Source organism: Natrix helvetica (assembly GCF_964273705.1).
Source record: "Natrix helvetica genome assembly, chromosome: 5".
Taxonomy (NCBI): domain Eukaryota; kingdom Metazoa; phylum Chordata; class Lepidosauria; order Squamata; family Natricidae; genus Natrix; species Natrix helvetica.
Window position 1 is genome coordinate 17,806,298 of NC_138551.1, and position 27,912 is coordinate 17,834,209.

At 43.1% G+C, this 27,912-nt stretch overlaps 1 protein-coding gene across 1 annotated transcript in view; it reads left to right on the forward strand.

The window, feature by feature from the left end:
* NCEH1 (neutral cholesterol ester hydrolase 1) overlaps positions 1-27,912 on the forward strand; it is a 40,145-nt gene that overhangs the window by 4,450 nt on the left and 7,783 nt on the right. The window contains exons 2-4 of the mRNA XM_081953464.1: positions 6,956-7,480; positions 20,102-20,333; positions 23,553-23,622. Of these exons, the coding sequence (XP_081809590.1) occupies positions 7,343-7,480; positions 20,102-20,333; positions 23,553-23,622 (440 nt within the window). The 5' untranslated portion in view covers positions 6,956-7,342. The remainder of the gene's footprint in view (positions 1-6,955; positions 7,481-20,101; positions 20,334-23,552; positions 23,623-27,912) is intronic.

Consider the following 27,912-nt stretch of genomic DNA (forward strand, 5'->3'; position numbering starts at 1 on the left):
TTGTGGTGTCATGAGTAGTTCTCTCATCATCTGTTCTTCCTTGACCTCCCCTTCTGTATGCCTCTACAAAAACATTAATTAAATTTCTGACATTGTCAGAGGTCTGGTGTCTATGAAAAGTCTCAATCATCCAGATCCTGGTTGTCTCAAAGATGCTTTTTTCAAGAGACAATTGGATTTTCTGGGTTTTTTGGAAGACGTTTCGCCTCTCATCCAAGAAGCTTCTTCAGCTCTAACTGGTCTAATCTGAGTGCCCTACAATTGGGGGGGGGGGGGATCTATAATCAAATGGCCAAAATGGCTGCTAAAATCTTAGCATCTACATTCATCAAGGAAATGGGTATTTAAGGGGAGGGGAGTCCCGATATAACATGACACCACGAGTTTGACACCCCTGAGTTAGAACATTTAGTGAAGTCCTTGCCTACTTTAGGAATACCTGTGATGATTGCCTTACAAAACTAAAATTAAAGCAAAAAAGCTGTTGAGGGAGTGCAGGGAAGAGCAACAGAGATGATTAGGGAACTGGAAGCTAAACCTTACGATGAACAACTGAGGGAACTCAGTGTGTCTTGTCTAAAGAAGAGAAGAACGAAGGGTAATATGATGACAGTCTTCCAGTACTTGGGGGATTGTCACCGAGAAGAGGTGGGTCAACCTGTTCTCCAAAGCACCCGAGGCAGGACAAGAAGTAATGGATGGAAGAGTATTAAAGTGAGATGCAGCCTAGAACTAAGGAGGAATTTCCTGTCAGTGAGAACATTTAATTAGTGGAACGGCTTACCTCCAGAAGTTCTAGGTCACAGGAGTTTTTCAAGAAAAGTTTGGACAGCCATTTTTTCTAGAATATTATAGGGTTTCCTTCTCAAGCACCAATAAGCCAATGTCTTTTGTTTTATTGTAACCAAAATGCCATGAAAAAGATACCACTCATGATTAAGGTGACTCAACATTTTCCTGTGTGTGGATTTTCACAAATAGCGCATCTGTACAAGAGCTCTTATCTGAGTGTACAGGGCAATACAATTATGTTTTAGAAGCAGAAAACAAAAGCTTCTTAAATTCGTTTAGCAGCAACCAAAGATCTAAGCCAGACTATAGAAGAATAGGAGGCATAAAGCAATACCATAATAATTCATAAAGTTTTTTTTTCTCTAAAAAATTAATTATCATCAATCTCTACTTCTTTTTTCATGTGAAATTATAACAACTTGACTTCAAATCAAAGCTTTAGTGGCATTGCCCACCAACAACAATGCCACCATTGAGATTTTTTGAATATGAATAGACTCTTATCATTTTCAAGTTCTATTTGTTTAACAAAATATTGTTCAGGGAAGTAGGCACTGAGCACTCTGTTAAGAAAGGGCCAAGGAAAGGGCGGTTACACAATGAAATATGTTTGTAACAAGGATATTTTGGCCATCAAAGAAGGCTAACAAGATTGATGCCAACTCTTCCAAAAGATTAGAACAGTGTTTCTCAACCTTGACAACTTTAAGATGGATGGACTTCAATTCCTAGAATTCCCCAGCCAGCATAGCTGAAAAAGCACTTGGGACATACCAGTGGTGGGATTCAAATAGTCTCATCTTGGGCACAAAGCCAGCTGGGTAAACGTGGGTTAGTTACTTCTATCAACCCTAGGAAGGATGTAATGACAAATCACTTCTGAAAAACTTTGCCAAGAAAACTGCAGGAATTTGTCCAGGCATTCTCGGAGGATTGGAGACAAATACAATACAATACAATAGTAGAGTTGGAAGGGACCTTGGAGGTCTTCTAGTCCAACCCCCTGCCTAGGCAGGAAACCCTATACCGTTTCAGACAAATAGCTATCCAACATCTTCTTAAAGACTTCCAGTGTTGGGGCATTCACAACTCCTGGAGGCAAGATGTTCCACTGATTAATTGTTCTAACTGTCAGGAAATTTCTCCTCAGTTCTAAGTTGCTTCTCTCCTTGATTAGTTTCCACCCATTGCTTCTTGTTCTCCCCACAGGTGCCTTGGAGAATAGTTTGACTCCCTCTTCTTTGTGGCAACCCCTGAGATATTGGAAGACTGCTATCATGTCTCCCTTAGTCCTTCTTTCTCTTAAGCTGAACATACCCAGTTCCTGCAACCGTTCTTCATATGTTTTAGTCTCCAGTCCCCTAATCATCTTTGTTGCTCTTCTCTGCACTCTTTCTAGAGTCTCCACATCTTTTTTACATCGTGGCGACCAGAACTGAATGCAGGATTCCAAGTGTGGCCTTACCAAGGCATTATAAAGTGGTATTAACAGTTCACGTGATCTTGATTCTATCCCTCTGTTTATGCAGCCTAGAAGTGTGTTGGTTGCACACTGCTGGCTCATATTTAGATGGTTGTCCACTAGGACTCCAAGATCCCTTTCACAGTTACTACTACTGAGCAAGGTATCACCTATACTGTACCTGTGCATTCCATTTTTGTTGCCTAAATGTAGAACCTTACATTTTGAACAGAAGGGGATGGGAGGGAGTCAAAAGAATCATGATACACAGTCAAAAGCCCTACATCAGTGGTTCCCAACCTTTTCTATGCCTTCCACCCCTATGAAATGTTTGATTAGTGTTCAAAAGTAATTGTGAATTGTGACTCATCACTAAGGGACACAAGCCACTCTTTGTCACACCCACTAAAATTCCATCTCAAAAGAGAGCAAGCCACACTTTGTGGCACCCCATGAAATCATGCTTTCTGGGGTGCAGGCACCCCCAGCTGAGAACCTCTTCCTTATATGCATCCAAAGATGATAATGTCAGTAAAATTGTTGGTTTTCCTGCAATGTTTTAGGACATTATATACAATTTTAATAGAGACTGTGATTTGGCAACCAAGAATGAATTCATACTGACCCTTATAATTATATTATTTAGTCTGTAGGCCAATAAGAGCATAAAATTTTTAGAATCTGGAGTAGTGCTATAGTATGAGATCCTAAATGAATTGGATCCTTTTTTCTTTTTTTGTTTGTTTAAGGAAAACAGATTCTGGAGTATTTCCATGAATTGGAAATAGGCTGACCTTCTGAAATAGTGTTACAGAGGTGAACTAAATTTGGAATAGTTATCTGGCAAAGCTCTTAAAACATTCTGCCAGAAACTCAGCACGGCCTACTCCTTTGTTGTATTTAAGATTCTTTAAAAGCTCTGTCATTCCTTCTAGGGATGTTTTTTTTTTGCTTTTCTTTTTTTTTAATATTAAACGTGGGTATCTGAATTACTAATTTCCTTACTTCCTGTAGTGATAGGTCCATTCAGTAATTTTCCACCTATTGTTTTATTCCCATCCATTTGACATTTAAGAAGGGAAGGTAAGAACTTCAAATTTCTGTGGCCAGGCTCATTTTTGTTTTCAAAAGAAAAGTATTTTGTTAGTATGTGTTGGGCTTCAAAGGGTGGGTGGGAGGAAATCATTTTCCAAAATTTCATTTCCAAATCAGCAGTATCCACCAAAAAGTTTGATTCAGAATATGTCCTTATTATACCAATATATCTGTGAAATACTAAGGTCTCTAATACAGCCTTCATAGCATTGCATGCTACCCAACAAGGAGCTAGAAAATGTAATCTGGCTACTAACAAAACCAGTTTTACAAACAAAACAAATTTCCTTTGGAAAAAAAAAAGACATTAAATCTCATCGGTGCAAGGAGGAGCTAGTGGGATACAGGACATTCCTTGTTTTATTGCATTGGGAAAAAGGGAACAGAGCTCAGCTTTTCCTGTTGTCTTTCAAATCCAATCCAAGGCAATCAGGCCCAGTTTCTGTCTCCATAGACATAGATCCCTTCAGGTTCGAGCAGTGGTGAAATTTAAAAAAATTTCCTACCAGTTCTGTGGGCATGGCGGTGTGTGTGTGTGTCATGTGACTGGGTGGGCGTGGCTATGTCATCATGTGACTGGGGAGTCAAAAGACAGAAACTCACTTTAACAATGTCCTGCTGGAGCAGTGGGTTGGATTAGATGACCTCCAGTTCCCATCCAGCCCTGGATTGCTGTGCTCTTTCAAGTATGCTCTGAAGCTGCATCTACTGCAGGCATGTGGTCCTTCCTCCCTCTCCTTTTTCTGCCTCTCTCTCTCTCTCTCTCTTTCTTTTTTTCTTTATTTTGCAGCACCCCCCCTCCTGGGAACAAAAACGGACTCTCCCCCACCCCCCATTTTTGGCCTAGCGGGCCTCAGGAAAGCCTCCTGGGAACAAAAACAGACCCCAAATGCTAAAAAAATTTTTTAAAAAAAAAGGTCCTACCATCGCGCAACACAGCTGAACTTTTTTTTACTTTGTTAAGTATTTTTTTTACTTCCGGTTTGGGCTTACTGGCCTGAAGCCGTAGCATTTCACCCCTGGGTTTGAGTCAATACACCAAGATGTGGGTGATGGTAACCTGTACAGTGTTGTATTGCCTCCTCTTCTATGTTTTTATGTTTCCATGTTTGTAGTCTATTTTATCTATTTCATTTGACTGTACACCGCCCCGAGTCCCTTTGGGGAGAGGGGGCGGTATAAAAATCGAAATAAAAGGTAAAGGTAAAGGTGTTGGGTGATCTCAGCTTCTGAGATGCGTTGCTTAAAGCTGCCACTTCCCTCCCTTCCCTCCAGCACTACATATCTCAATTTTCAGGGAATACACTAAAGACCCGCACAGCACTTTTCCAAGAAAAGCACCTCGATACGCACAGGTGCACCTATGAGCCAGAACCGTTAACCTCTCCCATGACATGGTTTGGTTACTTCAGTCTCTGCATCTCCGTAAGGCAATTTCCCTCCCACACAGTCTCTTCAGCAAGCTTCTCCCATTTTCCTCCTCCTGTCATCAGCCTTTCCCAAATGGTGGGCCTGCCACCGTTGCCCCTCCTCAACAGATGTCTCTTCCTCTCCTCCCACCTGTCTTCATGGTTTGTATGCCTGATGTAACCCCTTCTCCTACGACCTGTGATTCTCAAGGACCATGATGCCCGTATCCACTTCAGCCTTCTCCTCACTTGGAAAGAGGAGATCCAGAAAATAGCCCATTTGGTGAATCTCAAATGCGGAACACCTCAATGCCTACATCTTGTTAGTTGAGCACCTTGACGAGAGACTGAATATGTCAAGCTGGGGACTCACCCACATTAACCCAACTCTGGGTTAGGCAAAGGGACAGGCAGGCAATTGCTTTCCCAACACCAGCCAATCCTTGGTGAGAAAGGAAGCAGGGAAGCCATCACGTTAGTTGTTCTTTTATCAAAACAGAAAGGACGGTGCCAATAGACAGCACCAGCTGTCTATTAAGGCTAAATAGGGCTCAGCAATGGGGGGAGGGTGCCAAATGTTATGCTGGCAACCTTCTCTGGCAGCTCAAGGGCAGCTGCCATCCTCTCTTTGCAATGTCTGTGGAGACAACCAGGTCATGGTTGTCCCAAAGGTGCTTTTTCAAAAGGCAACTGTTTTTCCTTGAAGACGTTGCGCTTCTCATTCAAGAAGCTTCTTCAGTTCTGACTGAAGAGTGGAGGGTAGAAGGGTTTATATTCCTTGCACTCCTTCCATCCTCCACCATTCGGTTAAAAATGAAGAAGCTTCTTGAATGAGAAGCTAAATGTCTTCAAGGAAAAATAAAGAAAGTCTAGTTGCCTTTGCATCTCCTTGCAGTCTCCCACTAGACCTGAGCTTCTGCAGGCCAAATATAATTTTCCTCCTCAGTTATGATTAAGGATAATTCCTTGTTTTAAATAAGCCAATGTCTTATTTATGAAATACAGTAATCCCTGACCAGTGGTGGGTTCCATATCCCGTTGCAACCAGTACGGTGCAATGGGGCCCGGCGTTCCCCCACATGCATGTGTGCGCATGCGTGCATGTGTCCTTACCTCCGCGACACTCCAGCTGCTCAGTGGAGTGTCGCGCAGGCACTGTACACTCCGTGCGCGGAAGCACCGAAGAGCTCAAATACAGGTAAGGAACTCAGTCAGGCGGGTGGGCCCTCCTGAGCACGATACCAGAATGGTACCTAGTGCTCCTGGCGGGCACCGGTACGCCCATACCGGGGCGTACCGCCTGCAACCCACCACTGTCCCTGACTTACAACAGTTTGTTTAGTGACCGTTCAAAGTTACAACAGCACTGAAAAAACTGAGTTATGATCATTTTTCACACTTAGGACTGTTGCGGCATTCCCACAGTCACACCATCAAAATTTAGATGCTTGTCAACTGACTCACATTTATGACAGTTGCAGTGTCCCAGTATCATGTGATCCCCCTTTCTGACCTTCTGACAAAGTCAATGGGGGAAGCCAGATTCTCTTAACCCCCATGTTACTAACTTAACTACTGTAGTGATCCGCATAACAACGGTGTCAAGAAAGGTCATCAAATGGGGCAAACCCCCTTGTCTCACTTAGCAACAGAAATGTTGGGCTCAATTATGGTCGGAAGTGGAGGACAACCTGCATTGTTTTATAATCCACAAACCAACAAATCACACTGACTGTTGTAATTACGGTATTTCATTTTTAGTTATGGGGAAGATTTTTGTTTAGATAGATTGAAGATAGTTAACTGTCCCTCGCATAGGCATTCTATTCATTCTATTCTTTCCTATTCTATTCTATTCTATTTCCTGAAACAAAGGAGTACTGTGGCCAATAAAGACCAATAAATGTTTATTTTCTATTCCTATTCTATTTCCTGAAACAAAGAAGTACTGAGGCCAAAAAGGATTCTATTCTATTCTACTATATTCTTTCCTATTCTATTCTATTTTATTTCCCAAAACAAAGGAGTATTGTGGTCATAAGTCAAGGTCAAGAATCTTTGGGGCGGAGTAGATCAAAGGAGGCAGAGAAAGGCAAGCCTCAAGGGAAATGTCCAGTTGTTTGGAAAAGCCCACGTAGCCCTCCCTTGGCCAGCCTCTGAATGCCACGTCCGCAACATTTGTGCCCACCTGCTAGAGGCCATCCCTGACCAGGAGCCCTTTACCCTAATTTTGGAACTCTCCAAAAGACCAAAGTGGGAGGGGCGCAAGGACAAATCCCGAGCCTTTCCTGCGTGGGGCTTTACGCGACTCGCCGCCGCCCCCTCGCCCTGCCGGCGTCCCCAAGCGAAGCTGAGCCTCCGGCGAAGAAGAGCAAGGACGGCCGGCTCGGGAAGCGGCGGAAGGGCCCGGACTTCCTCTCGCCTCTTCCCCGCCCCCCGTGATTGGCTCGGCCGGATTATGAAATGCTCGAAATGGGAGGCTGCTCGCCGCCTTTGCTGCAAAAAGTCGCCCGGTTTAAAAAGAGCCCCGCGCGGGGCTGCGGAACTAGAGGGCGAGCAAGGTGAGGCTTAGGTCGCCGGAGCGATGAAGTCGGCCCTGGTGCTGCTGGCCGGGTGTCTGGCGCTGACCGCCTATTACGTCTACCTGCCGCTGCCCAACACCGTCTCCGAGCCTTGGCATCTCATGATGCTGGATGCCCTGTTCCGGTTCGTGCAGCAATCGGTAAGAAAAAAAACGCAGAGGTCCCTCGCTCGCCCACTCGTTCTCCCTCCTTCTGTCTGTCTGTTGGTCCCCCTTCCTGTCAGCAGCTCTCTGGGTTCACACGACACGCGCAGTTAACCCGATCAAGAAGAGAGCTAGCGGTTACCACGGCAGAAGCCGCCCAACACAATCTCTGTTATCCAGAGTAACAGGATCGAACATCTTTCGATCGCCAGTTTCTGATTCCACCCATTGGGTCCCAGATACACACACACACACTGCTAGTTTCTGATTCCTGCATTGGGTCCTAGACACACATACACACACACTGCTAGTTTCTGATTCCACGCATTAGGTCCCAACACACACACATACACATACACACACACACTGCTAGTTTCTGGTTGCACGCTTTCGGTCCCAGACACGCAGGCACACACACTCTCTGCTAGTTTCTGATTCCATGCATTCGCTCCCAGACACACAACACACACACACAGCACATGCACACTGATAGTTTTTGATTTCACCCATGTGTTCACAACACACACACACAACAACAACAACACACACACATATACACACTGCTAGTTTCCGATTCCTGCATTGGGTCCCAACACAACACACACACACACAGCGAGGTGGGGGCGTTTAAATCGGTGAGTGGGTTGCCAGAAAGCAAGCGTTCCTGGAGCGATCTACCGGAGACGAGGATCGGGTGCGCTGCTGCTTTTGGTGCCTTTAATCGGCCTTTGCCCGCTGGTATGCACTGGGGCTAATGCCGCTTCAGCATTCAGCATCGGAAAGGCGCGCTTCCTCTGGGTTTTTGGGACACATCTTCCCAGTTGCATCTCCCTAGTTTCGCGTTCTCTGCCTTGGGCGGTTGGTTTGGTCTTCCCGGTTTAGAAAGCCTCGGCAGGAGTACCGTTGTGAATCATAAAAACCGAAGCCTTCCGCTTTATGCGTCCCAAGCGCCGCCTTTCATTCAAGTCTTCCCTCCGGGCCAGCTACAATCAGCTCAGTTGTTCAAAACGCTATGAAAGGCGCCGTTTTCTAAAAGTTTTCTAAAATACAACCAATTCCGTTGTATTTAAGTGCAATGACAATAAAGATTATACTTATACTTACTTATTTAAAAAAAGGATAAACCGATTGTTATGTAACCATTTGAGAAGAAATATTTAGAAATGACTTCCTGAGTAGCGTTGTGGTTGTTGGCGTTGTGGTTGTTGGCGTTGTGGTTGTTGTAGTTGTTGGCAGTCACTCCCTTCTTATTTACATCTTAGTTAGTGTCTCCATACATTGTCCAGACAGCCTTGCTGGTGACTCTCTCCCTCTCCCTCCCTCCCTCCCTCTCTCTCTCTCTCTCTCTCTCTCTCTCTCTCTGTGTTTCAGTTGCCCTTCACAGATTTTAACCATGTTTAATCACTAGCCTATAGTTCTTAAATCTGCTTATGGACTTCCCTATCCAAAAGTAAGATAGAGTATGACACTGTCAGCTCTTTGAGTTAGTCCAGACAAGAAGCACAAATCATGAGCACTATCATACCTTTAAGGTGGCTCAGTGGCTAAGACACTGAGCTTGTCAATCAGAAAAGTTGGCAGTTCAGCGGTTCGAATCCCTAGCGCCGCATAACAGAGTGAGCTCCCGATACTTGTCCCAGCTTCTGCCAACCTAGCAGTTCAAAAGCATGTAAAAATGCAAGTAGAAAAATAGGAACCACCTTTGGTGGGAAGGTAACAGCACTCCTTGCGCCTTTGGCATTTAGTCATGCCGTCCACATGACCACGGAGACATCTTCGAACAGCGCTGGCTCTTCGGCTCTGAAACAGAGATGAGCACCACCCTCTAGAGTCAGGAATGACTAGCACATATGTGCAAGGGGAACCTTTACCTTTACAAGATTACAATACAGGTAGTCCTAGACCCAAAGGTGCTTTTTTCAGGAGGCAACTAGATTTTCTTCTTTTTTCCATTTGCCTCCTGAAAAAGCACCTTTAGGACAACCATAACCTGGATGACAGAATCTCTACAGACTTTCAGGTAGTCCTTGAGTTACAACTATTTGTTTAGTGAGTGCTCAAAGTTACAACGGCACTGGAAAAAAAGTGACTTAGGGCAGTTGCAGCATCCCTGTGGTCATGTGATCAAATTTGGGGTGCCTGACAACTGGAATGTATGGACGATGGTCACAGTGTCCCAGGGTCTTGGGACCACTTTTTGCGACCCTCTGAAAATGGGGAAGCCAGATGTTACTAGTTTAGCAACTGCAGTAAATTCCTTAAAGGTGGCAGGTAAGGGTCTGACTGCAGTTGTTAAGTTAGAAACACAGTTGTTAAGTGAATCTGGCTTCCCCGGATGCAGAAACGTTGTCATAGAAAAATGGGGCAAAACTATCTTGCTTAGCAACATAGATTTTGGGCTCAGTTGTGGTTATACGTTAAGGACTACCTGTTATAGAATCTTGCAAGTCTGAAAGCTCCTTTCTTACTTTTACTTTCCAAAAACTAGGGAAAGTCCCTTCTGAGCTATTCCTCATACTCTTTTTAAATTCTGTGGGCTGAGATACCTTTTGCATGACATTCATTTGGCTGCAGCTCTTCCTCCTCCGACACTCCAAGGTTATTGGCACACACTGTACTATTACGTATACTGCTTAGCTTTGGAACTCACCCAAGTTGAGTTTATTAATACCGAGTACAGGTAGTCCTCAATTTCAACAGTTCACTTAGTGACTGTTTGATGTTACAATGGCACTGCAAAAAAGCGGCTTATGACCATTTTTCACATTTATGATCATTGCAGAGCCCCCATGATTTACTTTCGGATGCTTGACAACTGATTCACATTTATGACAGTTGATTCACATTTTCGACAGTTGCAGTGCCCTGGAGTCATGTGATCACCTTTTGTGACCTTCTGGCAAGCAAAGTCAATGGGGAAACCAGGTTCACTTAACAACCGTGTCACTAGTTTAGCAGCTGTAATGATTCACTTAACAAATGTGGCAAGGAAGGTCATAAAATGGAACCAACTCATTTAAGAAATATTTCGCTTAGCAACATAAATTTTGGACTCAGGGGTGGTCGTAACTTGAAGACTACCGGTACAGTGAGTAGTCTTTCTCAATCTCAACCTTCTAAATCGATTGGGTCTCCACTTCCATAATCCCATAATCTAATTTTGATGGAGATTATGGAAACAGCAATCTGAACAGAATGCTAAGTGGGAGAACGTTGGGAGATATAGGAGTCTCCAGATGAAGAAATAGTGTTCGAAGACACAGCACACATACACTTCAAACACTGGTTATAATCAATAGAGTTCAGGTGTTTGTGACCCACACTTCTCCAGATCAACCAACATATTTTTTTTTAAAGAAAAAACTATTCGCTTTTAGCGAAGAAATTATACCAGAAAGGGGTGTGGTTTAGATGGCTTATGCCCGAAGGTATGCTAATATTCTGGGAGGACTCGAGAGTTAGAATCAACACAACTATGGAGGCTGAGGCCTTCATGGAAAAAAATTAAGTCCTCCTAGATAAACCTGATGATACTATAAGGGACATACAGGACACGGGAGGTGCCGGAGCTCTGCTGGAGGGGGGAGAAGAGGCAACATTGAGAAAACTCAGATCACAAAAATGAACTAGAAAATCTGTTTGATATAAAATGATTGAAATTGTTTGAAGATAAAAGTTTATGCTGACAAAATACTATTATGTAGTAACAACCTAATGTATTAATAAATGAAAGTTATGAGAATGGGGGGAGGGCCATTTCCTGCATAATGTAACTGTCAAAATTTGTAATTTTACCCATTACCCCTTTTCTTGATTATTTTTTTTAAACTAATAAAAATTTTGCTTTTTTAAAAAAAAAAGCCAACATATTTTTTTTTCTTTCTAGTGTTTTCTCAAAAATGCAGGGTCTGATTTTTTTTCAGATCGCCCAAGCCTGAGATTGTGGGCTGAGAGACACATGTTTGTTCTCTGCCCTGAGTTACTTAATGAAGTAGTAAATTGGGATACATATCAAATCAATAAGTTCACCCAGTTGACTTTGTGGCTAGGGTGGGCTAGAAGTCATCATCTCCTGGTTTCTAAATGGGTACCTTTACCCCTAGACCAAACTGGCTCTCCAACTAAAATAATACAGCTAGGTCTCAACTTACAACCTCAGCTGAGCCCCAAGATTCTATTGCTAAACAAGACAGTTATTAAGTGAGTTTTGCTCAGTTTTTACAACCTCTCTTTACAACCTCACAGGTGTTAAATGACTCACTGCAGCATATTTTAGGATTTAACTTGATCTAGGAGATTCAGTTGTTTTCCAGTTGAAACTACGCTCGAGTCCTATATCGTGAGGCCGAGGTAAATCCAAAAATGCTAAGAGAATTCTTGGAAGCTTGACATTCAGGCAAATCAGCAACGTGAGCCTCACATGAGCTGAATTCTGGATGGCATTTTGTGCAACTAGGAGAAGACCTAGTTATACAATAATACAATACAATACAATACAATAGTAGAGTTGGAAGGGACCTTGGAGGTCTTCTAGTCCAACCCCCTGCCTAGGCAGGAAACCCTATACCGTTTCAGACAAATAGCTTATCCAACGTCTTCTTAAAGACTTCCAGTGTTGGGGCATTCACAACTTCTGGAGGCAAGCTGTTCCACTGATTAATTGTTCTAACTGTCAGGAAATTTCTTCTCAGTTCTAAGTTGCTTCTCTCCTTGATTAGTTTCCACCCATTGCTTCTTGTTCTACCCTCAGGTGCCTTGGAGAATAGTTTGACTCCCTCTTCTTTGTGGCAGCCCCTGAGATATTGGAACACTGCTATCATGTCTCCCCTAGTCCTTCTTTCTATTAAACTAGACATACCCAGTTCCTGCAACAGTTCTTCATATGTTTCAGTCTCCAGTCCCCTAATCATCTTTGTTGCTCTTCTCTGCACTCTTTCTAGAGTCTCCACATCTTTTCTACATTGTGGTGACCAGAACTGAATGCAGTATTCCAAGTGTGGCCTTACCAAGGCATTATAAAGTGGTATTAACACTTCACGTGATCTTGATTCTATCCCTCTGTTGATGAAGCCTAGGACTGTGTTGGCTTTTTTGGCAGCTGCTGCACACTGCTGGCTCATATCTAAATGGTTGTCCACTAGGACTCCAAGATCCCTTTCACAGTTACTACTACTGAGCAAGGTATTACCTATACTGTACCTGTGCATTCCATTTTTGTTGCCTAAATATATAACCTTATTCTTTTCACCATTGAATTTCATTTTATTAGATAGTGCCCAACGTTCAAGTTTGTCAAGATCCTTCTGTATCTTAAGCCTATCTAGTTGTCGGGAGAAAGTCTCTGTTACTGGGATAGATGGGGAAAGAGGATGACATGTAGCAGGATGGCTGACTCAGTTACAGTAGCAATCACTTTATTGTTGGAAAATTTGAAGGATTAGATTAATCTATGTAGTTGCTAAAACTCCTCACCAACACGATGGTACATAGTCAATTGGTAAGCTCAGGAATAAGACATTAATTAGAACAATTGACATTTATACCTCCCAACCCTTATTACTTTGGACAAGAAATCTAGAAACACTAGTAGGGCCAGCTGGTTATATAAACAGAGAGCAAACCCTACACTCAGTAGCACTGCTAATGTTACTTAATCGGGTAATAAAATGTCTGCAAGCAAACACAAAGCTCAGATTAAGGATTGCACAATTACAATAAGATTAATTTGGTTGGCTGCACAACTCATGTTAAGCAATAATTTGACCTAAGCTTATTATAATTTACAAGCCGTACCTTTTAGCTTAACATCAAGTGTATCGTAAACATCTATGTGTCAGGACTGCAGCGGTTCCTTTAAGAATCTTTGGCCTACCACACTTTCTTTCATTTCACTATACTGTTTCAATATTGTAGTAATTGGGAGGGGGAGAATAGAAAGGAGTAGAATTGTGGAATGTGTTGTTGTCATTCCTTTATAGAAGCCAAGGTCATCTTTTGTCTCCGCACCTTGACACCTGACCGGAACCAGCGGGGTAGAGTTGTCAGGGTCAAAGAAGAAGATTGGACCATGTGATGGATTTATGGGAGTGGGCATAAGATTATGAACTTTCAACTGGGTGGAATTCCAGGAAGTTCTTCAGAGTTGGAATTCCACAGATGTGCCAACATGTCTGTTTTATTAATTTGGAACTTTAAGGATAACTCTGCCTTGGACTCTGATTTATTTCTGCATGATATTTGGAACGCTGACACTATGATTATAAAACAAGCACACCTTGTGTGCAAACTGAAGTTAGCCTTGGGACTCCAAGACTCTTATTAACATGCAAGGACTGACCAATAAGATACATATACACGGCTCAGGTATCCAACTTTAAACATATCATTACTTTCTTTAACCCTTTTAAAACAGATGCTGACACATGACTAAGTTAGCTACCCTTTGATCCAGCCCCAAAGAGATAATCAGAAAGTAGGTGCCAAGAGTTATTGGGAATTTGCCAAAACACAAATTAAAAATAAATAAGTAGGTAATTAACAGATGTTTCCCAAGGTGGCTGTCATCCAAATAATATTACCTGCGTTTCTTCGAAAATTAAGACCCAACCAGAAAATAAGCCCTAGCATGATTTTTTTTCAGGGTGCTCTTAATATAAGCCCTACCCAAAAATAAGCCCCAGTTAAGATTGTCAGCCAGCTGGATGCATTTTAGTAACACATTTCCCCCAAAATAAGCCCTAATGCATCTTTTGGGGGGGGATTAATATAAGACCCGACCTTATTTTCAGGGAAACACAGTATCACAACAAAAACACAGTGCCAAATACACAGCTTAGGCAATTTGACATATCGCAATAGCTTTTGAACCCTGATTTCTTGGAATTGAGTAAGCATGCCAATAAGAATGGTCAGAGCGCTGTAGCTTGGTCCTCCCTGCTATCAAACAATCAAGGAAAAACTTTAGCTGGAATGCCCAGGGCTTGTTTTCTCTCTTGAACTAGAAAAAAAAAAATCAAGAGTAACCCCATGACCGAGCAGGATCTTTAACTTACGTTTAAAAAGTATGTTGTTTAAAACTATAGTTCTCATCAATCCAAAAACATGTCCGATGGCAAGAGATTGTAGTTCAAAATGTACATTCTCTCACTTCCTCGCTCCTTTAATAGCACTACAGTACTCCAGCCCTGAAATGTAGATTTATCTGAGAAACAAAACTTGTTCATATATTGAAATGGTTTAGGAGAAACTATAGAAAAGAGGTATGCATAGACTAATGCAGTGATGGCTAGTCTTTTTAAAAGGTGTGCCAAAACTGTGTGTGTGCCCATCCACCTGTACATGCGCGAGCGACCCACCCACCTGTGCATGCATGAGTGCCCCCCCCCACTGTGCATGTGCGAGCGACCAGGGGAGCATTTTCACCCTCCCCAGGCTCCGGAGGCTTTCCTGAATCCTGGAGAGGGCGAAAACAGCCTCCCTCCGTCCTCCAGAAGGCCAAAAATCAGCTGGCCGGCACATGCATGCACGCCGGAGCTGTGGGCTGCTGAGAGCTGCCGTGCCAGCGTATATGGTTCTGCATGGCACCTGTGGCACGCATGCCATAGGTTTGCCATCATGGGACATGATGTAGTAAAAAAGATCTTGAGCAGTTTTCTTGGCTGGAAAATTAAATATTTTTGAAATCAACTCTTCAGACTAGAACTTTGAGGATACTGTATATATGCTAGGAGCTGCCATCATTCTTGGTCTTTAATTTAATCTCGTAATTTAAAAACTACGTTTCAACAACAAAACCTTAACTCTGACTGCTATCTTCAGCCCAGTTACCAGGGGTGGGTTCCTGCCAGTTCTAACCTCTTCTATAGAAGAGGTTCCACAAATCTACAGTGCCATTTAGAACCGGTTCCAGTTCTCTCCCCCACCCCACCCCTGTCCGCACATCATCAAGATGAAGAGCGAGAGGAGGAATTCTGGGAGTTGAAGTCCCCAAGTCTTAAAGCTGTCAAGTTTGAACACCCCTGGGGTTTTTTCTAAAGGGTCAGGGGTGCAAAGGTCTTATAACTTGACAGTTTTAACCACATTTTCACCACATTTTACAAGTTGGCCATGCCCACCCAGTCATATGGCTGGCAAGCCACTCCCACGAGGTCACATGGCCAGCAAGCCACTCCCACAAAGCAGGCCACACCTACAGAAGAGGTTCTAAAAAAATTTGAAACCCACCACTGCCAGTTACCTAGATGTGAGTCTCACTGAAATTATTGGAACTTACTTTTGAGAGTTGAAGGAGGCAGGAGTTAGCGAATATCAGCAATTATTTGCATTTTGCTTCCTCGATTATAGCATCTAGGCACTCTTGGCTTATCTTGTTGAGCTGGCATAGGGTTTCCTGCTTGAGCAGGGATTGGATAGGAAGACCTCCAAGGTCCCTTCCAACTCTATTAACTAAACAAATGTAATAACTAGGTTGTTTCTTGAATGGTAGACCATTAGTGCTAGAGGCTAGCTTGGAAAGGTTTTTTTTTTAAGCCTATAAGAAGGCCGCAATGGAGAACCAGTTGATGCTGTTTCCAAGAAAACTCCATTGTGGCTTTCCATTGAGGCAAGTTATAACCCAGCCCTCTCCCAGAAAAATGAAATATCCTAGGAAATATTGAAAAGGCAGACTATTACATTTCCCTGGATGTGAAAAGGAAGAAACATGTTTAAAGAGAGAATAGCTCCTTGTAGCTTCCTGCCTCCACCCACTTTGTCAATGGGCCATTAAAGTGGCCAAGCCAGTCCCTTTACATAATAAAGAGTTCTCCCCTTCAGCTCCAGGAGAATGGGATTAAGGCATGATAATATTGGCCCTTTACCCAACTCACCACATGGCATCTGAGCTCAAGCAAACCTGGATTCAAAACGCAGCCTAGAGAGTTGCCCCATGGGAGTCTGACAACCAATCAGAATACAAGCTCAAGATCAAAGGCCAGAGAGGGCATAAAACCAGGGACTCAGCATCTCAGTCGGCCCTTCTCTTCTTCTCCCCAACATTGAAGCATGTGATCACCTTTTCTGTTCAGGACTCAAGCCATGTGGTCCTGTCCACCAATAAACCATCTTTCCAAGCAGCCCCCATGTCTCCAGTGTCTTTTTCCCCACTTGGAGCCGAACCCAGAAGGACATTTCTTTCAACACCATGAAGTCGTTCAGGTCATAATGTCGTCTGTAAATTTTGCTTTCTTGATCACTTCTGATAATGATTGCTACACGCTTAACCCTGAACCTTGGATACTAGAAGCTGCTCTTTCTGTTATTTGAAATACAGTCACTGAATTTTTACCCAGTTCTGATTTAGCAAGACTTGCTGTAATTTGTCTGTTGTCTATTTCCCCGAGGGTTGCCATTTTGGACAGGAAAACAAAGTTTGTGGGACTAAAAAAAAAACCCTTCAATGAATCAATTCCTGCTTTACGAGATCTCCCCCCCCCAAGTTGTAATTGGTTGATTGAAGGTTTTTTTTTTAGTCCCACCAACTTTGTTTCTCTCCACACGATGGCAAGAAACGCAGTGGAGCTGGAAATCAGGTGGGCAAAGAAATGCTTGGGAGAAGCGAGGACCTGAGCGATGATGGGTGGGGCAACCTCGATGGCGTGGCACTGAAATGGAGAAAAGGGCAACAGAGCAGCCACCTTGAGTGAAAGAAGCCTCTTTTCTTCTTTCCTTGCCGCTTGTCTTTCCCCCGTGCTGGCAGCTCTCTCCTCATTTCCCTTTGGATTCCAGCAATCAGGCAGGATCCTTTTTAGTAGCATGGGGGAGTGGGGAAACAGAGCAGCCAGCACGAGTGAAAAAAGCCTCTTTCCTTGCCGCTTGTCTTCTCTCTCCCCCCCCCCCTTGCCGGCAGCTCTCTCCTCATTTCTGGTTTGCGTTGGGCTGTTTTTCGCCGTTAGGAGGCTTCAGTGAATCCTCCGGAGATCAAAAAACTGCCGAAAATCAGCTGGGCAGCGGGCGCATGCGCACTGGAGCTGACAGGCAATGCCTCGCGCGCCCTCAGAAATGGCTCCATAGGTTCGCCATCACGGAACTAGACACAAGGACAGTTTTTCCTCAAACGCCATCACTCTGCTAAACAAATAATTCCCTCAATACTGTCAAACTATTTACTAAGTCTGCACGACTATTAATTTTCTCATCGTTCCTATCGCCCATCTCCTCCCACTTACCACTGCATGACTGCAACTTTGTGGCTTCTTTCCTTACGATTTATATTGATTGTTTCCTAGTGTGATTTGATTGCTTATTTGTACCCAATGACGACCATTCAGTGTTGTACCTTATGATTCGTGACAAATGTATCTTTTCTTTTTGTGTACACTGAGAGCATATGCACCAAAGACAAATTCCTTGGGTGTCCAATCACACTTGGCCAATAAAGAAATCTATTCTATTCTGTGTTGCCTCCGTCCAAATGAGTTCTAATTACCTTTGTGGATAGCATGTTATCCTATTTAGTTATCCTAAACGGGGTATCAAACTCGATTTCATTGAGGGCCATATCATGGTTGTTTTTGACCTTGGGTGTCCAGGGTGGGCATGGCCAGCTCGGCATCACTCGTGTCAGAGGTTCCTCTCGTGGGCTTGGTGTGGCTGGAGGGATCCTCCTGCAGCCCTCTGCCAGCGAAAATGGAGCTCCGTTTTCAGCCACAACAGCCTCTTCTAGCATTCTGCCAGTGAAAATGGAGCTCTGTTTTCACTAGCAGAGGCACTACAGGCCGGTCACTGTTTCCAGGGTGGCCCCGAGAGTCAGATCTAAGCACCCTGTGGGCCGGATCCAGCCCACGGGCCTTGAGTTTGACACGCCTGTCCTAAACAAAGCCTGCGGGATTTTCTCCCATGCCCCTTTCATCGTGTCATGAAATAGAAAGATTGCGCAAATGCAGTTTGAGCTAGAGCAGGGGTGTCAAACCGGCGGTCCGCAGGCCGGATGCATCGCGCACAGGCCATGCCCACCCCGGCTCCATGAAAGGGAAAAAACTCCACGATAGTCATGTGATGGTAATATGACGCCGCGGGTTTGACACCCGTGAGCTAGAGGTTAGGGTTTTTTTTAACCATACTTTAGGGGTCAAATGGGCAGCCCCACAGAATCTATACCTTCAGTCTTAATACAAGAACAAGAATAACGTACAGGTAGTCCTTGAATACAGGTAGTCCTCGACTTACAACAGTTCATTTCAAAGAGTGCAGAGAAGAGCAACAAAGATGATTAGGGGACTGGAGGCTAAAACATATGAAGAAAGTTTGCAGGAACTGGGTATGTCTAGTTTACTGAAAAGAAGGACTAGGGGAGACATGATAGCAGTGTTCCAATATCTCAGGGGTTGCCACAAAGAAGAGGGAGTCAAACTATTTTGCAAGGCACCTGAGGTTAGAGCAAGAAGCAATGGGTGGAAACTAATCAAGGAGAAAAGCAACTTAGAACTGAGGAGAAACTCCCTGACAGTTAGAATTAATCAATGGAACAGCTTGCCTCCAGAAGTTGTGAATGCCCCAACATTGGAAGTCTTTAAGAAGATGTTGGATAACCATTTGTCTGAAGTGGTGTAGGCTTTCCTGCCTAAGCAGGGGGTTGGACTAGAAGACCTCCAAGGCCCCTTCAAACTCTGTTATTCTATTCTATTCTGTTTAATGACCTTTCAAAATCACTAAAAATGTGACTTGTGACCGTTTTTTACAGGGACAACCTTTGCAGCTTCCCCATGATCATGCGATCAAAATTCAGATGCCTGGCAACTGGTTCATACTTATGACCATGGCCTGTGTGCCCCAAAGGCATGTGATTTACCTTTTGCGACCTTCTGTCAAACAAAGCCAGCAGGGATGCCAGATTTGCATTAGTTGAGACTAACTTATCAACTGCAAAGTTTCACTTAATGGTGGCAAGAAAGGTCATAAAATGGGGCAAAATTCACTTATAAACGTCTCACTTAACATCAGCAATTTTGGGCTCCATTGTGGTTGTAAGTCGAGGACTACCTGTAACAATTCGCTTACTGACCCAAGTTACCACAGCATTGAAAAAAGTGATTTATGCCTTTTTTTCATACTTACGACCACTTCAGTATCCCCTTGGTCACGTGATCAAAATTCAGATGTTTGGCAATGGGTTCATGGTTATGACGGTTTCAGTGTCCCGGTGTCATGTGATCCCCTTTTCTGACAAGCATAGTGTCAGGGGTCCAAGTAACATGGTGATGTGGTCATTAAGCAAATCATCACACATAGTCAATGAGGAAGTCAGATTAACCTAACAACCTTGTTACAAATTTAATCACTGCCTTGATTCCGTTAACAACTATCACAAAATGGTCATAAAATGAAGCAAAATTCACTTACAAGTGTCTCACTTAGCAACATAAATTTTTGGGCTCAATTGTGGTCGTAAGGCGAGGACTACCTGTATTGCATTCTAACCATTACCCCAGCAGGGCTTCTGATGCAGCTATATTTTACTGCAGTTACTGTAGTATTAAGGTTTATATGTGTATCATACCAAATGTGTGTCTATAGATTTAATTATGCAGTGTGTCTTTCCAATCTTTTACCTTTTCACTGTTTCTGTTTTTTTTTCCTTAGTGCGACTTGGGTCATTACATAGGATTGGGCCACCATGCAAAATTGCTGAATAGTTTTGTTACTTGGCTGGAGAGCAAGAACATGCCCTCTGCACGGCCTGTGAAGATAACAGATGCCATATTTGATGGTGTTGAGGTGCGAGTGTATCAGCCAGATACACAGGTCAGCCAGAAGACATTAAGTCGCAGCATCGTTTACATCCATGGAGGAGGATGGGCTTTGTTAAGTGCAAGTAAGCAGTCTGGAAATGGACAATTTGCTGCGGGATAATTTAGCAATTCAATTTACCATAATTTTGGAGTATAAGACGCACCTTTTCCCCCCCCAAAAAAGAGGGTGAAAATCTGAGTGCGTCTTATACACCGAATACAGCATTTCAGGCCTACCGAAACCCCGCCCCCTTTGCAAAAATGAGCGTGCAGAGGGTTTGGGAGGCTTGCAAATTGTTCCTGGGGGCTGGGGAGGGCAAAACGTAGCAAAAAACATACCCATTTTTGCCCACCCAGCCCCCAGCAGCACTCTACCAGCCTCCCTAAGCTCTGCATGCCCCCCCCCCGCTTTTTTTTTTTTTTTTTTTTTTGCAAAAAACGAGATGTGCAGAGTGTTTGGGAGGCTGCAGAGTGCAAAACCTTTTTTTAAAAAAAAATTACCACTTCAAAATCATGGCGCGTCTTATACTCCGATGCGTCTTATAGTCCGAAAAATACGGTAATTGTTTAAAATAGTTTTAAAAATCATTTTAATTTTTGTCATGTACATTTCATTTTTATCCCTCCTTGGGGATCCTTTCTTTAATGAATCCATTCCATTATTTCTTGGCTATTAGTGTAACTTTTATCCTGTGTTGAGTTGTGGCTTGGAGAATTGTCCTGTGGACTGTGGCAAGTTGTTATGGGCTGTGTGTTGTTTTTCTTGTTATTCCCCAGCTTGCGATCGCTAACTCTGCAGGTAGCCCTGACTTAGCAATAGTCATTGGGATTGGAATACGTATCTGTCACTAAGCACTGCTCTTGTAAAGCCCAATGTCACAGGGCCACACCGCTTAGCAACCACAATCCAGACGGTCCCCATTGCTGTTGGTTGCTAAGCGAGATCATGGTTTGTTAAGCAAAGAAATCCTCACAGTTTCCTGCCAGCTTCGACAAGCACAGTGAGTGGGGAAGCCAGCATGGAAGATCACAGATATCAATAGCATATAGACTTATATACCTCTTCACAGTGCTTTACAGCCCTCTCTAAGCGGTTTACAGAGCCAGCATATTTGTCCCGAACAATCTGGGTCCTCATTTTACCCACCTCTGAAGGATGGAAGGCTGAGTCAACCTTGAGTCTGGTGAGATTAGATCTGCCAAATTGCAGTCAACCGGCAGTCAGCAGAAGTAACCTGCAATACTGCATTCTATCCAATATGCCACCGTGGCGCATGGTGATCATGTGACTGCTTCAACCCTCTTAAAGTGCAGGGTGATGACCAAATGCCCAGATCATGAGATTATGACCACAGGAGTACTGGACAGCTGGATTTTTGATCACTCGTCGTAAGAACCATTCTGGTCACAAGAACTCATTCAGCGGCATTGTAGCTTTGATTTCTGAGTGGTGGTCATTAACCAAAAACTACTTCTACATGAGGGTGATCTCAGAGCTCTCTTGTTTTGTTGCAGATGTTTCATTACCCAAACTAGGAAACATCATCACTGGCACTGATGTTACCTAGTTTGGTAATAAACATCTGCAAGAAAACAAGCAAGCATCGGAGAGCACCAGAGAGTCCTCAGGTCAACCCTGAGCTTCAAATAATCCCCTTTATTAGTACTACTTGTACAGTAGAAATTTGCCAGACTTAAGAGTTTGAACATAGAAGGTGCTACGGAACACAGAGGCATGGTCATGTAGCACCTACCGTATTTTTCAGAGTATAAGACACACCTTTTTCCTTCAAAAAGAGGGTGAAAATATGGGTGCATCTTATACACTGAATACAGCATTTTTGGCCTCTCAAAACCCTGCCCCCCCTTTGCAAAAATGGCCATGCATAGCCTTTAGGAGGCTTCCAGAGTGCTGCTGGGGGCTGGGGAGGGCAAAAATGAGCGGAACCCCCCCCCCCAGCTCCCAGGAGCACTCTACTAGCCTCCTAAAGGCTATGCATGCCCTTTTTTTGACAAAAGCCAGAACCGTTTTGGCAAAAAAACGGACCATTTTTGCAAGCTCTGCAGAGTGCAAAACCTTTCTTTTAAAATTTGCCTCTTCAAAATCTTGTGCGTCTTATACTCCGGTACATCTTATATTCTGAAAAATACGGTACTTTCAGGCTTTTAAACAAGCTGCATCTTTTCTCCCAAGAACACGTGGCTGCTTCATGATCCCTAGAAAAGGTGCAGCTGCTTTAAAGTGAGCCCACCTATACCATCCGAAGCATCTTTCTGGTCTTGACTCCATAATCCTAGTGGCAATCCATTTTTCCCTGAATTGGGTTGCTGAAAATAACATGGGAGGGAAACTCAAAGACAGATTGTTAAATGAAAAGACTTATACTACCACTTGATCTTTTGACCTTTTTATTTATCACTAGCTGATAACCCGGCATTACCCAAGTATTTATTTATCCCAATCCTATATTAGACAGGAGTGGCGATGTCAAGTGGCAATGTAAGTGCAGAATGGGCTGTCCTTCCTTCCATTAACATCACTGCAATTCCTGAAGAGGCGATGGCAAGAGCAACTTCTCCCTGAGCCCTGATTTTGGTGACAATTAAATTAGTTAAAAATGTTCTCCCTATGCCCCCAGAAGCGTAATTTCTAATGTTGGATTTTCCCCCTTACCAGAGGGAGCCCCCTTGTGGAGTACTGTGAAGCATTACCACGGCAACCACTGTGCTGTACAGTAGAAGCCATTTAAGGCAGTACAGTAGAAGCCATTTTAAGGCACAACAGCCTGTATCTTAACAGAACATCCCCTGAAGGGGTGTTAGAGGTATCTTACCCCCACAGTATTTGTTTCCAGAGAGTAAGTCATCTGTGTATTTATGTTTGGTTGAAATTGCTCAAAGCGTTGCAGAGTTATGCTGGAACACACACACACACACACACACACGCGCGCGTGCGCGCGCACACACACACAATTTCTCCCCTACAAGGTGACTCTGGACTCTGTTTTCCAGAAATCTGTGGCCAGTTACCATAAAGTCCTAATTGGGTTTTGATTTTGGAATTTCCCTTTTTTCCTTTTTTCTTAATTGTTCAGGATATCCCCCCCCCCCTTTTTTTTTTTCATTTGGCAATCTTGGGATTCTCAAAAGTCCAACAGAAATGTTTTTATGCATCAAAAATGTCATTTGCAGAATATGTAGTTTTGCAAATATTATAAATAAAAATATCTTTCCTCTGGACATTCTACAACTGTACTGTCAGCATTAGCTTCTCTCTCATCCTGGGCTGTCTCTCCCTGCAGGAGGAGGCTACTATAGTCATCTCTGTGAGGTTATGGCCGAATCTCTGGATGCTGTGGTGCTCTCAATTGAGTAAGTATGTTGCAATCAATAATTAAGAAACTGGTATGGACTGGGTTTTATTGTCTTTTTACTGTTTGGCAAGATTTGAGAAGAGGAAAGGAAAAAAAAATTAAATTGCTACAGAGTAGAACTTAGAATATGGAGAACGAAGGATAAGGTTCTGGAACTCTTACGACCTAGCCTTCCCCAAAAAGCACGAGGCAGATTCCTGGTCCCAACAAAACCCCTTTTATTAAACAAATGTAAATTCCTCTCATTCACATTCAAAGGTGAAGTTATGCCCACAGACCTTATCGAGCTTGGAAAGCTGCCATGTAAATATTTTCCAAACGCACTGCTGTGCAAGGAAAGGCTGGGCACAGAGTCTCTGCGGTGCACGGACACTCCTGAAATGAATGAACGAACAAACAAACGAATTGTTTCCCACAAGAGCCCACTCCCCTTTTATTTCCTATGGGAGGGCCATTCACCGTCCACCTGTGGCTTTACTCCCAAGTCGACCCTGATTCCTTAGCTGTTCTTTTCTTCTGGCAGCTCTGTGCATGCGCACACTGGGAACAGGCTCCGGCTGTTCCTCTGCCTCACTGCTCTCTACCTCCGAAGGCAGCTGAGAACTGCCAGATGGCCTTGGCCCCATCTCTACCTCCGATGCAGAGCCCTCGTCTGAGCCTTCTCCAGCCTCCAGGACTGGCCCATGTTCCTCCCCAACCTCCTCACTCTCCGACTCTGCTGCCAGCTCCGCTGGTGGGCCACAACAGGAGCGACGCATACCATTCAGCTGAACTCAGTTCCACACACCATTCATGATAGCATTCTTGGCAAGAGTAAACAAAAGGTTCACCTTCATTTGTCACAAATATGCCATCCATATTCATAGCTGTACTAAAAATAAGCTCTGATTTTAGCATTCAATACTGTATCATTCTAGGCTAAATCTTCGGTCGTTAAATTACTTAACCATAATGTGATATGTTTGGTTTTCGTCTTAGCTTCTGAAGTCTTATCTTCAGCTTTAGATTCTTTTGGCCTCTAGTTGGTCAGTTAGGTAATTTGATGTAAACGTCCATCTATGCTTGCATTTCAAATAACAAAACCCCAGTCTATTTTCCAGCCTTGGGCAAGCAATTTAACTAACGAAAGTCTCATTGCTCAGAAGCCATTACTCTTTCTGCCAAAAGGCATCCCAACGGTGGCTTTCAAAAGGCAACTTGAATAAGTATGTTGCAAGTACCATATTTTTCAGAGTATAAGACGCACCTTAGTTTTTGGGGAGGAAAATAGGGGAAAGAATTCTGCCCACCAGGTTAACTGGCTAGCGTCCTTAGTCTGGTCAGCTTCAGCAACGTTAGTTTGCTGGTTTTGAGTGCGCACATGTGCTTTTTATCACCTCGTTGGGGATTTTAAAAAGAGCTTCTAAAGCACAGCTGATTGTCGGAGAGAGAAGCAATGAGAAAAGCAGGCAAAGCACGGAAGGCGTGAGATCATTTCACTCGTTATGCCTCATAAGGGCTGAAAAAAAGCTTTGAAAAAGCTACATTCGGAGTATAAGACACACCAAATTTTCAGCCTTTTAAGGGGTGTGTGTCTCATACTCTGAAAAATATGGTATGTTGTTATTTTATTTATTTTTATTTATTATAATTTGTGAAACAAAAACAGTAATAATATAACAATTCAATAACAGGGACGATAGGCACTTTAGTGCCCTTAGGCACGCCCCCTTTACTGACCTTTTAAGTATGACGTAAGGTGCACGGAAGTCCATTTGCGACTAAAACTGTGAAAATCTGTAGCTGAGACAACTGAATCCGACAACTGAATTTCCAATCAGCCTAGGATAATTAGAATAGAATAACAAGAGTTTGAAGGTACCTTGAAGGTCTTCTAGTCCAACTCCCTGCCCAGGTAGGAAACCCTACACCACTTCAGACAAATGGTTAGTCAACATCTTCTTAAAAACTTCCAGAAGTTCATAACTTCTGGAGGCAAGTTGTTCCACTGATTAATTGTTCTAACTGTCAAGAAATTACTCCTTAGTTCTAAGTTGCTTCTCTCCTTGATTAATTTCCACCCATTACTTCTTGTTCTACCCTCAGGTGCTTTGGAGAACAGTTTGACTCCCTCTTCTTTGTGGGAACCCCTGAGATATTGGAACAATGCTAACATGTCTCCCCTAGTCCTTCTTTCTATTAAACTAGACATACCCAGTTCCTGCAACCGTTCTTCATATGTTTTAGTCTCCAGTCCCCTAAATTCCCCTAATTCTTTACCATGTGCCTATTCTCCCACATTTACAACAGCATAACATAGGCAGGCCTTTCTCCTAGCCGACACTCTGTTGATGGGAGTTTCAGAAACCTATTTTTAAATTTTATTTTAAAAGGGGGAGAGAGAAAGAAAAAATACAGAGATGTCAAAATGCAGCTATTGCATGAAAAAGTTTGCAGAATGATAGATGATAAAATTAGAAGTAAATATAAAATATTCCATTGGGAGAGGAAACACCCTTTATCTTTATATATCAGGTTAGAACAAATATAAAGAAACGTCATCACAGCTTAATGCCTTAATCCTTTTAAAAGTATTATTAAAAACCAGATTAAAGATTAGCTAAGGTAATTATGCAACAGAAATAAACAGCCATCTTTAAAGAGCTTAGAAACCATATTTTAGGGGAACCCCAATCTTGGATATAGCAGCAAGCCACGTACAAAATTATAATCCATAAATGCAGGCTGAATTGAATTTGCTGTAACCTCAGCCTTGTTTTATATTTTGTTATTTTTGACACTGATACATATTCCCATAGTTTAAAACCAAATTATGGTTTTGTGTGCTTGCGCAAATCCAGCCTGTGTGTACATGCTTGTTTAAAGTATGATTGATTCCCTAATTAATATTTGTCATCCGGATATTTCTTCTTTTTCTTCCTATTCCATTTCCAACGCTCAGAAGCTACATTGACACAGTCTAGTAAAATTGGTTACCAAATCAATCATTTTCCAGATTTGCACAATAGAGTGGTGCAAAGACCATGGATTTCTCCAACATGTTAAATCATAATTAATGGAAGCCGACCCTGCTTCACAAAAAAAATAAATTTGCTAGGTCTTTAAAGCCACCTTGTGCAACCTAGATCGAAGAAGAGTTAAGGGAAATGTGCCTCTTTTTCCTCTCTTGAGAAAATCATTCCAAGTAGTGAGAAAACATCAACAACCAAGTATAAATGTCGTACGTGTTCATCGCCTTGAAAACAAACTCCACAAGGACAAACATTTGCCAGTTTTGGTCCCCTAAGAATCTTTCACACGCATTCAGTTGCCTCATTATCTTACCACACTTGTTTTTCAAATTCGTGTGGGTTTTCCTAATCTCCTAATTCCTAATACAACTGCAATTGTATCTTTCCCCCTGAAATCCAGAGATTTCAAAACCTCAGCAAGATCTCTTGACTAGGACCTTCCCTGAATTCAAAACTAAGATGCCTTGAGCTATTCAAGTCGCAAGAGCGGCTGCTATCAAGCCCAGGCTCATGTTGCTTGTGTTTCAAAAGGTGGTTGAACTCATACTGAATTCGAGCTGTAGGTGGAAAGCAAAGTCCTATGTTTGCATGAGAGAGGAGTGACACATTCTGGTTACTAGTGTAGGAAGTTAGCATCTATCCCTCTCCTAAAAGAATGAAATATTCTAGGAAATATTAAAAAGGCAGAATATTATATTTCCCTGAATGAGAAATGGAGAAAAATGTTTTTAAGGCAGGAAACAGACTCTTAATAGCCCCCACCCTCCTCAATAGCCCACAGCAGATGTCAGCACTTAAAAGATAAAGAGATAGCTAGGGTCTATTCATAAGCAAATGCCCTCACCCAAGATCCAAGGAAGGATATCCATCTAGCAACAGAATTCACCACATGGCACCTGGGGAGATTATGTCACCCAGCAAGATTCAACCAAGCTTGGGACTCAAAACACAGCCTAGAAAGTTGCCCCTGAATGGCCCCATGGGAGTCTGACAACCAATCAGAATACATTTCTTACACGGAACAGGGAGCTCCAAGGCAGGGCCTAAGAGAGGGTATAAATCTCTCTCTCTCTCTCACCCATGTGCTTTTTTTGCCCAGGACCTCAAACCATGAGGTCCAGTGGTGGGTTTCAAATATTTTTACTACTAGTTTGGTTGCACTCCTGAGCGCGCTTGCACTTGCAAGCAATGCTTCTACGCATGAACAGAGGTTTTCTGGTGGGTGGGCAGGGCCTCCCACTGCTTACCAGTTCAGCCGAACCGGGAGCAACCCACCA